The 12,232-nt window shown below is 39.8% G+C and overlaps 1 protein-coding gene across 1 annotated transcript; it reads left to right on the top strand.

Moving 5' to 3' along the window:
• The first annotated feature begins 652 nt into the window (after positions 1 to 652).
• slc39a8 (solute carrier family 39 member 8) lies at positions 653 to 11,802 on the top strand. The gene is made up of 8 exons (XM_035168695.2): positions 653 to 1,162; positions 2,297 to 2,459; positions 5,511 to 5,680; positions 5,784 to 5,906; positions 6,622 to 6,768; positions 8,434 to 8,641; positions 9,477 to 9,661; positions 10,496 to 11,802. The coding sequence occupies exons 1-8, from the start codon at positions 944 to 946 to the stop codon at positions 10,640 to 10,642; spliced, it is 1,362 nt and encodes a 453-aa protein (XP_035024586.1). The 5' UTR covers positions 653 to 943; the 3' UTR covers positions 10,643 to 11,802.
• The last annotated feature ends 430 nt before the right edge of the window (positions 11,803 to 12,232 follow it).

The raw sequence follows: 12,232 nt of genomic DNA, 5'->3' as shown, positions 1-12,232 counted from the left end.
TCCCGAACATACCACATCCAATATTATGTCAAATCGACCTCATACAGCTTCATGTACGATATATTCAGAAATGTAACATAAATTTAAACGTTAAAGGTGTTAAAGGAAATATATACAAATGTGATAATATATAAAAGTATAGAGGTTTAAAGCTATACAGTGAAATGTTATATAAATAAAGTCCTGTAAGCATTTAAAGGTATAAAAGGGGATATTGACATTTACAAAAATAAGGCATCATTCAGTGGTATTAATACTTTTTGTTTAGTAAATTATCTTAATGGTGAATCCATCCCTGGAAACAAACCCTGCTGCTGAAGCAGTGATTTTAAGACCTGCTCAGTTTTACTGTTGCACCACAGCTTTGCTTTGCTTGTCCTGCAGTGACCAGCAGCGGCCACCAGGCGACGTCATGGACCTTTAAAGTACACACAGGGGACTCACATGCACTGATCATCATGGTTGTGTGTGGGTTTTCTAACTTCCAGCTGTGTCACACTTGAACAAAGGGACGCACATCTGCATCTGCGCTGCACACCTGCATGCTTTCTGCACACACTCTCCCATGCACGTGCGTGTTAGTGTGTGTGCGTGTGTGTGTGTGTGTGCATTGAAACGGTGAGTGCACGCGGTTGGTCACCTCCATGTTGTTTCCCCCCCCCCCTCCTTCCACCCTGACGGTGCGGTGTGATCTTTGAACCCGGGCCTCCCCCTCACTCAGCCCCGCAGGGTCACGCAGAGCCACGCAGGAGGGAGATCCGCAGAGAAACCCTCCGTGCTCCCGCAGACTCATGGACCGGACTCTGCTCCAGCAGCAAGGAACCATGATCTGTGCGTCTGAGTGAAGAAGAAGAAGAAGAGGAAGAAGAAGAAGAAGAAGCAGAAGGAGAAGAGTTCTTAGATTCATCTTTCCACAAGAGGAGACTTTTGAAAACCTGCAGACATGTTTCATTTAGGATGCCTCCTGAGCCTCGCGCTGCTGGGCTCGACCCGGAGTCTGAGTCCGGCTGCCGGGACGGGACTCGACTTTCTGGAGGATATTTTACACTTTTATGGAGAAAACTCGTCCATTTCCACGCACGATCTGAAGGATCTGCTGCTGCTGATCTCAGCCAGGAGGTCCGAGTCCGTGTTTCTACACAATCCTCTGGAAAACCAAGATGTGAGCATTTACATTTATATGTTATTTTACATACTCATTCTAATTTACAGGAGCTGAATGGGCTTGTTGCTGCTTTCAGTCCTAAATAACTTTTTTTATCCCTTTACCACTAATTGAATAGTTTCATATAAACTTTTTTTTACACGTTGTAGTTAAAGCTTGAAACATTGATTGACTAATTGCTTATTTCTAACATGAATATTGTTATTATTTAATATTTTTTATATCGGTTTCACATTTCTTTCAGTGCTGAAGCTCATAGGTTTTGATTTTAGAAGTAAATAATGCATTTCATTATTTATTAATGCAGACATGATTAAAAGTAAGCTTCAAAATAACATTACATTAACATATATAAACCTAAATACCTTTTTAAACCCTTTCTCTACTGATTTGTACTTTGTGGCTACTTTTAGATGAAACGTGATCAATAAACAATTCTGTTTGTGCAATTAACACTTAATAATATGTATTATAACTTTTTTTAAACTTTTCGCATTTCTACTTTGTAGTGTTATTATCCTACAGCCTCCTTGTTAATAATTCCTCATTAATTTGAATTGATTTCCCATTTTCTTCATGTGTTTTGCTTTAAGATGTAATTAATGCAACATGATCAAAAAACTCAATTCTCTCTTACAAGCTTTAACCAGCAGGCGTATATAATATATATTATCACTTTTCTTAGCTTTTCTCTACTCGTTTCTACTTAATCTACTTATTAATTATTTTTTGTATCAGTTCCCTCTTTTATTCGGTGCTGTAGTTCATATGTTTTGATTTCGGAAGTAAATTAATGATTAAAATCACAATTGTGTCCAGAATTAAGCTTCATAATAACAATCTAACATGCACATACCTGAATATAATCACTTTTGTAACCTTTTCTCTACTGATTTCTACGTTGTGGTATGATTAGCTTCATAATTAACATCATTAACAGATAATGCTCGGTCCCCTTTCAACTATAATAATAAAACTTGCTTTAGAAAACAGATTTCATTCAAGATGACTAATAAACACGCAAAAATTACAAATGTGAGAACATTTAAAAAAGAAGAAGAAAGGATTTTAGACAAAAGACAGATTTAGAAATAATTTTTTTAAATCTTCAAATGTCTCTGTGTCCTTCAGTGTCTCTCGGCCGAGCAGATCTTGTCCCGCTTCGGGTTCAGTAATGTCAGTCAGCTGAATGTGGGACATCTGGGGATGATCTGTCCGGCCGTGTTGACCCAGGTGCTGCTGCCCTCCTGCCCCTACACTGAGGCCGAGACCCTGGCGTCGGCCGACTACTCTGGTGAGTTGCTTCATCTCCACTGCTGCTCGCCTCCCGCTTTATTTGTCAGAACCGCCCCCCCCTCTACTCAAATAATTCACAGGTCATGAAGGGTTCGTTTCCTTGAATTCACTCTGGTGGTGCTTTTATCCACAGTTACAGAACAAATGCTGGAGAAAAGACTTTAAATCTTCATAGATATTTGTTTCTTCCCTTGTGGATCCTTAAAACAACAATGAAGATGTTTGGCATTCTGGACACTGATTGGCTGAAGTTGCATTTTATTCAGATTTGAGGTCGAGGGTTCGGATCCGACCTCAGAGCTGAGTCGCTGTGAACTCGTCTCTGAAGGTTCTCGATCGAGTTCAGATCCTGGATCTAAGTCGAAGAAACTGGAAATGATGATTTGACTGGTTGTAGAAACTTGAAGACGTAGCAGGCATCAGTTCTGAGTGACGAGTCGGGGGGGGGGGGTCCACGTATTTCACCTCTGTGGGGTCGTTTTCAAGGTCAATGGTGCCACTTGGTTTTGTTAGGGCTCCGGTCTTTGAAGTCATCTTGAGGCCAAGCGTTAAAACCCTTTGATTTTGAAGTGACAAGAGGTCAAGTGTTAGAAACCTTTGTTTAGTGGGTCACACGTGGGACAAGTGTGAACTGTGGTCAAAGCTCCACGGAGGGACGTGTCAAGGCGCCGCTTCTAAAACAGGATCCTCTGCAATCTGCTTTATTATCACGCCGTCTGACTCGTGGAAGTTTCTGTTGTATCTCCCGTTGATTTCAATAACAGTTAAACGTGTCACGCAAATGAACGCGACAGCAACACAAACATCCTCCGTGGGTTTGAATCCAAACAGTTTCAACAACAACTGAACACGATCCCTTTTGGGGAAAAGAGGATTTACTGTTGAATTGGATTGTTGGTTTTAGTTCAGTGAAGCATAAAGTGGCAAGTGAGTGTAGTCGGCTCACTTCTGTTTACTCTTTGTAGAGGACTGATGCCTATACCGATATTCTAGGTATAACTAAATGCCAGCCAATATATTTATACATTATATTGTATATTATATTGACTCATCTGCTAATTGGTTTTCTCTATTGTTGGTTTTGTCTATAAAATGTTGAAAAAATACCTGAGATGATGATTTGCATTATCTGACCAACCTTCAAAAGCCCAAGTATTTTTAGTTCAATGTCGTGTTTAACCAAGAAATCACCAAATATCTTCTTTCCTGTCTTTGGAGAAGCTGAAACAAGCAAATATTTGGCCCTTTGCTAAACCTCCAGGCAGCTGAATGCAAATAGGTGTGCAGGTGTTTTCAGTTTGTTCTTCGGTTCCACTGTCCCGAAGGCGAAATCTCAAAATACGGCGTAAAGGAATTTCTTCAAATTTGGTACAAAGGTTTCTACTTTGACTCAACGATGAACTGATTAGAATGTGTTGGCCAAAATTCAAGGTCACGGTGAATTCACTGAACACGTTATCTCAGGGAACACCGGAGGGAATCCCTCCAGTCCTGGCACAAACATCTACTTGGTGAAATGTGACAAGCCGAGATCACTACGAGCTCACGTTCTGGGAACATGACGGATCAGGAAGTCACGGAGGGAGTTTCACTAACAATAACACTTTTATAACCCGCACTTTTTATAAAATTCATTGAGTGTTCACTACATACATACATGTGTATTATATGAATGTGGACAGACATGGATATAAACAGCAACTTGAGGAGGTAATGATAGATGTCTAATAAATGACTGGAACAATTATCACACTATAGATAGAATAGTCAGTTTACTACTCGTCAATAGACAAAACAGTTAATAGTTCAACTTGATTAGTTCAGTTGAGGCAGAAAGAATTTACAATACAGATATCGTCATGAAAGTTACTTTCAGCGGAATTCCTTTTTAACTTTGCTTTCTTGGCAAATACTGCACTAAAACTTTTACCTTCTAATCTTGAGCGTGAACCTGAACTGAACTGTGTATTTTACATTATCATATGTCTATATTTACGCGATATCAGTATTTCATTTGTCAAATATTGAGACGGTTCAGCTGAGTACGACCCAGGTCTATAGAAACACCCCCCATGAGGTGTGTTGGTATATGATTAAATAAAACCCTGTCTCCTGTGGAGGATCCGTGACGCTCCACACTGTCCTGGATTGACTCTCACACTGACCTCCCAGTTTCCCCGTCACACACTCAGGGCTGTTGACACAGATACAACCAACTGTGCCTGTTGTTCAGTCTGATGGTCGTAATTCCTGCTGGTTCCTCCACCAGAATGTCTCCTCTGTAAATAAATAAGTGTTTTTGTGTCTTTTTGTCGAGCTGCACATCTGTCAGGTTACTGCGTCGTATTAGATATGAGCAGTGATTTTAAAAGAATGAAGGGTGGCACGTCGTGGGACTGAATCAAACCTTATTATTGTGTCGGGATTAAATTAAATTATATTGTATTTTAAGGATGTAACGTTGTTTCAAAAGTTTGCTAACTCGAGGCTAATTCAACAAAACATAATAAAATGCTTATCACCAATATGGGTTTAGAACATATGCCGTCCGGCGTCAGAACTTTCTTGCCGTGTTGGTGATAATTAATAAGACTGTGAGTGAGAAACTGTAACTCGTGTGTTACCCACAGGCCAGAGACTGTGACTCACCCAGAAATAAGGGTTGTAGCTCCATGGTTTCTTACTTATCTGCGAGTCAGAGGTGGGATTTCATATGTGGTCCTGTCTCAGTGAGGGTCTTCAATGTGGGCACCAGCCAGCTTCTACATTTACCATAGAGGGTTTTACACTGTTGCCACAAGGACGAATCAGTCAAAAGAGGAAGAATCAGTGGTTTGGATGAGCAGCGACAGAACATCCGGTCAAACATAAAAAGTAAAAACAAACAGTCGAACATTCCTGCACACCAACAGGAAATCCAAGGAAGACGCCGCCGCCAAAAAAAGCCATAAATGCCAAAACAAAGTCAAAGCACCAGATGAAATGCAAAGAACCTCCATGATGACAATGATTGAATAATAACAGCTGTCTGTCCTTCCTCTCCTGACAGTGTGGGGCTACGGGTTTCTGGCCGTCACCATCATCAACCTCGCGTCTCTGCTCGGCCTCCTGCTGATTCCATTCACCAAAAAATCCTACTTCCCCAAAGTGCTGACCTACTTCATTGGCCTGGCCATCGGGACGCTCTTCTCCAACGCCGTACTTCAGCTCATACCAGAGGTGACAGAGGCAGCATCAAACCTCGGCTCAGGAAACTCGTACAGAATGTTTAGAAGATGGTTAATTTATAAGAAACTGAACTTTTCTACCTGTTCCTCCACAGGCCCTGGGCTTTGATCCCAAACATGATAACTACGTGGGGAATGCAGTTGGAATATTCGGAGGGTTTTATCTCTTGTTCGTTGTGGAGAAGGTTCTGAAACTGGCTCTGCGGATGGACCACGAGGTAACGACACAGAGGAACTCATTTCTCTGTTTATTATTATTCGTTTATTAAACCACTTTTCATTTATTACAGACCGGTAACAGTATCATCGTATCTCCGTTGTAAATGTGCCACTGCACAGCTCAGGTTTATGGGATAACTCCACTTCCAATTGCTGACTGCCGCAAGAAATTACACTTTATGGGAGACGTGCACATTATTTAAAATAATCATATTACGTCAGGGTCAAAGTCGCTAGTGTCAAAGAGTTGACACTTTGTGAAAAGTGGTCTTTGTTGCATAGAACCCTCATATTTATTATATTTAAAGTAAAATAAAGATAATATCTGTCTATAGTGTAGGAAGGAAAATGTTTGAGTCTGAAATAAATTTTAATAAAAGCTTTTTATTTGCCAAGATTTGTATGAAAATATTAAATCCACTTTAGTGTCTGTATGATATATGAAGTTAACAGTCCATTAGCTTAGCTTTGAATAAACTCTGTTTGAACTGCAACTGCATGCTCACTTTTGTGGTTTTGTGTGAAATGACTCGACAACTATTTGAAATGTCATAGTGTTGATAATCTTTTAACTTTTTATGTACTTGGGTTCATGATCAAATCCCTGCAGATATCAAGCATTTTTGGTCATTTGACTGTAACTCTAACATTGTTCAGTGTCTTTAACGAAACCTGTGTTTTCTCATTTGTTGTGCACGTCTGCCTCCTGCTCAGCACGGCCACAGCCACTTCGCTCCTGCAGAGTTGACTCCGGAAAACTCCCTTCAGAATGGAGACATAACGGAAAAGAGTGACTCCATCATTTTGACTGGGATCAGCACCATCGCCTTAGACAAGAGCAGCCTGAGCCGAGATTCTCAGGTACCAAGCACACTCATGTTCTCCATAACCCTTTCATCTGTGGTAGAAATGGAAATGATGGAATGACTGATGATCCCTGATTGCACATATCACATTAACCTGCAGCTCTGCCACCATGCACTCAGTGATCCTTTGTTTAAGTAGCTGAGTCTTGAGATAAGCGTTTAAAGAAGCCAGAGACATGCTGTCTCCCGCAGGTCTTATCTGAATCGATCATGGACTATAAACTGACGACTGTGATTTAATCTCGTTATGGGTCAAAAAGTGTAACCGTGCTAATGGGGACAGTAAATCAAAATATACTTCCGTAGCAGCTGAGACAACGCGGGGTGATTAGAGCTTCGGTTAATGTTTAACGGTGAAATCTCTGGAGTCTTGTGGAGGAGTCCGGCTTTGAAGGGATCAAAAAATACTAAACAAACAGACATGGCGGTGACACAGGGATCGAGCAGTGAAAACCAGTGGAACCAGGCCGGCGGCCTCAGATCCCTCGTCTCCCGGTAAAAGCTGGAATTGTCTGAGCCGAGCACAAAGGCTCCTTGTTAGTCGGCGGCTGAGAGAACGGATGTTTTGTCACCGCAGACGATCTGCAACCAAACTGCAAAGGTTGTGTTTATGTCCGCCGGCTCTCTGGTTTCCCATCAACCACACTTGTGCCATTCTGTTTGTAATTAAAGAGTTCTGTGGCAAATGCTGCACCATCCTTTTAGGGGACAATGTTTCCTGTCATTGGATGATCAGCATCTTTGACATTTTTTAGACCCAATGAGGATGAAATACAATAACTTTGGATGTCGCTGAACAACATTCAGAAGAGTAATTGGTAGTAATTGGTGAATGTAGTTCAGAGAAAATATCACCATTGCATTGTCTCCTCTGCCAAAGGAGGTTGTTATCGCCCCTGACAGTTGGTTTGTTGGTTTGTTTGTTTGTGAGCAAGATTACACAAAATCAACGGAAAAGATTCCCATGGAACTTGGTGGACGGTTGTGGTTCTGCTCAGGGAAGAACCCGTTACATTTTGGTGTGGATCAGGGGGCAGATCCAGGATTTAATTAATGGATCTTGATGAAAGAAATCCAGCAGATTTATGGAGCTAATATCTCATCAGGTTCCTCTATTTCCTAAAGGACCTTATTATAAATCCCATCATCCAATCTGTCTGCCCAACTCTGATTTGTTAAAGATGATAAAGATGATGATGATGATGTTTTTTTTGCCCCTGGTTTCCCTTTTGAGGTTTATAACAAGAACTTGTTCCATATTTTAATATTCTAGTTCGTCCAATAAACCTGCTAAACATCAGCTCTCAGCCCCAACTCCAGCTTCACTGAGCTGCTTGCTTGGTATTTAATTAATAAAATTAATAAAACAGTATTTAAGTTGTCAGATTCCGTCTTAATTTGATATTGATATTGAGGAGAGAATGCCTTCACCTAGTGTTGACCAGATCGTGGCAAAAAAAGCAAAACTTTCAACTTTGTCCTTTATTTTTCCGGATTTGAACTTTGGGTTTTAAACACAGAGATACAGTATCATTGCGTGTTATCTTTGTGGCTCACTAAATCCACATACTGTACCACACTGTTATTTGCATGTGACTTCCTGAGTAAAAAATCAAAGTGCCATTCTGCCTTTCACCCGTCCCGTCCCGTCCCTCCGCAGGGTGACCAGGACTCGGGTCAGATGTGCCAATGGCTGCGGGGGAAACGCATCTCTCACATCAAGACGGTGGCGTGGATGATAACCCTGAGCGACGCGGTGCACAACTTCATCGACGGCCTGGCTATCGGTGCCTCGTTCACCGTGTCCATACTGACGGGGTTCAGCACCTCCACTGCCATTGTGTGTGAGGAGTTTCCTCACGAGCTGGGTGAGCGACAAATGGAGGAAGATTATGAAAACTCACACTGTAAACTCACAAAACTTTATTTTAACTTGTCATGGAAAACCTAAAGTTACAAATGACACCAGAACAACATCAGGTTGGATTTTCGCCAAAGACATTTAGGATATTTCCATTTGATCGCCTGGTGCAGCCATAAAAACATGTTTTCAGTGAAGGACTGATGCAAGAATATAAATACATCTGATTCTATGAGTCAGGGCAGAACGAGAAGATTTTTCTCCTGAAAGTGGGAAATTAAGTTTGAAATATTCAATTCAAACTCAAATTCCCACTAAGAATCAATGATCTTTATCGCCCTCTCCTGACAAGTTGCAGAGTTGCACCAAAAATGTGTCTTTTTTTTCTTTATTTGTGTCTTCAAAATGAAAATACCTAAGTTTGCCAGTTTCTTCAGAGACAGGACGAAGATGCCTCCAGTAAAAGAGCATTAACATGTATTGTTAGAGATATAACATGAATTGTCACACAAAGCATGGAATCATAACTCTGTGAATAAAAGTGGAATAAGATTTTGAATAATTTCAAAGTAGTAAAATTAAACTTTCAATAACTTTTTTTTACTTTGGGCCAGAAAAGTCTCACCTTTTGCAACTTTAACCTCAAACCTAAAGAAAAACCCTCAAGTGCCCTTAACTCCTTTTTAAAGCTTCACAGGGAGTATTAATACTGCTATAAGATATTAATTGGTAGTAATAAACTGTTTGTCTGTTGAGCAAAGTTCCATCCATGCTTTCAACATCCTGCCCCCTCTGCCCGTTGCACTCCCTCTAATCAATGCTGTGTTCTGTTCCCTCTGCAGGAGACTTTGTGATCCTGCTGAACTCTGGCATGAGCATCCCACAAGCCATTTTCTTCAATCTGCTGTCAGCGGTTTCGTGTTACTTCGGCCTCGTGTTTGGAATTCTGCTGGGGAGCAACTTTGCCCCCAACGCAATCTTTGCCATCGCGGGAGGAATGTTCCTGTATATTGCGCTGGCGGATATGGTGAGTTAGATTACATTATCTGAGGATAATCACGCAGTAGCTACAATAATAATAAAAATGGCTTCCTGTTGTGATGTGGAGTGAATGAAATTGTTTTTATAATAACTTTAGAATCCAAGTGTCATCAAGACAAAAGTGCCGGAGTGAGTTTCAAGGATAGAGCTGGAGTTTTTCTCAACTTTTGTCGAAACCAAAGTTTAAAAAAAAGCATCAATCCGACGAAGCCAAACAATCCCACACATGATTGTCTAGTTCTTATGGAAGTAATATAAAACAAGAACAGAAGTAGTCTGATAACTTGAATTATTTATTGGTCATAAAACTAGATTGGGTTTGGTGGAAATTGGTTCAGAGTTTTTTTTGCGTAACCCTGTTATAAAATAAAGCAACCAACAGACACGGGTGAAAATATCTCCTCCTTGGTGGAAGCACAAATCACATCTTGGAAAAATCAAGGAATACTGGTTTAAACATGATTAAAAATATATACATTTGTGATTTAAAAAAAGGCTCAGAAGAAACCTTTTAGAGGCTTAAAAGTGGAATTATCCAGACTATTTAAAATGAATATTCTAAAAAATAAACAGATTTTATCAAATGTTTCCCCATAACTTAATAATAACGTACTAGAGCAGACTACAGGAACAAAGAGTTGTTGTTTTTGGGATCAATTCATAGCTGCTTTTGGTTTTTATGGGATTTGTTGAGAATGACACATGCAAACACTTGCACAAGAACAATATAAAACCACTAACTAAACTTTTTTTTAAACTTCAGACCCGCTCATATTGCTTGTTAATGGTTTGTGTGTGTGTGTGTCACTTTGAATCCCAGTTCCCAGAGATGGACAAAATAGCCCAGGAACAGCACCGGACTTCGGACAAGATCGTTTTCTTCCTGATCCAGAACGCCGGCCTGCTGACCGGGTTCGCCATCATTCTACTGATCACCATGTTTGCAGGAGAAATCCACCTGGGTTAGAGGAGAGGAACACGAACTGGAAATTAAACAGTCGTGAGCTGCTTCCGTTTCTGCTGACTCGGCTCCCTCAGTGAATGTGAAGGGAAAGTTTTGTACAAAAAAAAACTGAAACGTGTAAAGGACTTTAAAAAAAAAAAAAATCTTTCTACTATTGATTTAGTGAAATGTTTACTCCATAAAAGGGAACAAATCTTTACAATCATTTCATGTATGAAATCTAGACAAATTTATTTTAAGGGGGAAATAAATTATTTTTTTTAGTCTTCATATATTGTGACAGATGTTCCTTGTGTCGTACCTGAGCGGCGCTGCTTTGTAAACTAACATTTGCCGTGTTGTCGTGACAGCAGCCGTTGTTCGGGCTGTTATGGCATCAGAGGTTGACCTCTGTGTTTTGTTCCCGGCTCTTTCTCAAGGTCGTATCGCTGGACTCTCTCATCTGCATGTTTCACAGAATGTATTTTGCTGTCGACCAAATTTCAGACACTGGAAAATGTTCATATTTTGACGGCCCCTGTGGGAATGATGCCTCCTGTAGCTCAAAAACTGTCTTAGTTGACTTTTCCTATGTTATATAAAGAAGTATTCCAACACACACAAAGACATGGACAAAAATATGTCACACACCCGAAAGGCTAAAGTATCACATAAGATTTTAAAATAATCAACCACAGGAAATACATGTATATTTGAAAACAACTGTGAGTCACTCCAAATTTATTTCCCAGTGAACATAGAACATAGGATATAAAAAGTGTCCCAAAATAAAATCATATTTTGCTCTTATTGTAAATTAGATTTTATGATATTTTGTGTTCAACATGACATCTCTCATGACCTGCTATGAGAAGGAGGTGTGTGATCTTTCCCCAATTACATAGAATAAGAAACAAAGTCTGCCTGTATATTTTTCGGGCGACACTGGTGCTTGTCATGCAGATTTTTTCACAGTTTGATTTTTTTTTGGGAAAGAAAAACTAAAATCGACCAATTTAAGACGTGATTTTCGTTTTGTGTTTCGTCTCCTACATTTTATTGTGAAAACAAAAAAAAGATTTTCAAATTGTACCTGGGGGCATTACAGAAGCTCTTTCTATTTTTATGCAATTTAGTTTATTTTTTACTATGTACAATAAAAAGGTGCGTATGGATTGTAAGAATATGGTTTTATGTGGGTATTTTTATTAAATGAAATGAAATATCTTAACAAGGTAAGAAAGCAGAAACATTTTAATACAAAATCATGTTTATTTACACTGTTTATTTGATCTTTCTTTTTAGATATTGTGTATTTATTTGTTTATTATTTAATTTAAACTTATGTCAAATGAAGAATATTAAGTACATGTTTTAATATGTATTTACTCAGGTGCCTTTAATTAAAAGTAACATTTCGCAGCCAATCAGCATTAAAGAGGAAGTAGCCTAAGTTGCGTTCACGTCCCACCGTAAAGTCCGTATTCAGTAAACTATTGAGCAGCCAAGTGGATAATAAACCTGACCTGCACCACGTCCCGTTCTTATCTTCATGTCCGGTACATGTGGAACGTGACCCGCTCTTTGCGTACACACAAGTTACAACATCCGGTA

Source organism: Hippoglossus stenolepis, chromosome 10, assembly GCF_022539355.2.
Source record: "Hippoglossus stenolepis isolate QCI-W04-F060 chromosome 10, HSTE1.2, whole genome shotgun sequence".
NCBI lineage: Eukaryota > Metazoa > Chordata > Actinopteri > Pleuronectiformes > Pleuronectidae > Hippoglossus > Hippoglossus stenolepis.
This window is presented reverse-complemented; position numbering and strand designations above follow the sequence as displayed.

Bases quoted from the DNA above. Each gene is read 5' to 3' on its own strand.
- slc39a8 (XM_035168695.2), top strand. From the start codon at position 944: ATGTTTCATTTAGGATGCCTCCTGAGCCTCGCGCTGCTGGGCTCGACC. The intron at 2,460-5,510 runs GTGAGTTGCTTC...CTCTCCTGACAG, and splicing joins GGCGTCGGCCGACTACTCTG to TGTGGGGCTACGGGTTTCTG. The intron at 5,681-5,783 runs GTGACAGAGGCA...GTTCCTCCACAG, and splicing joins TACTTCAGCTCATACCAGAG to GCCCTGGGCTTTGATCCCAA.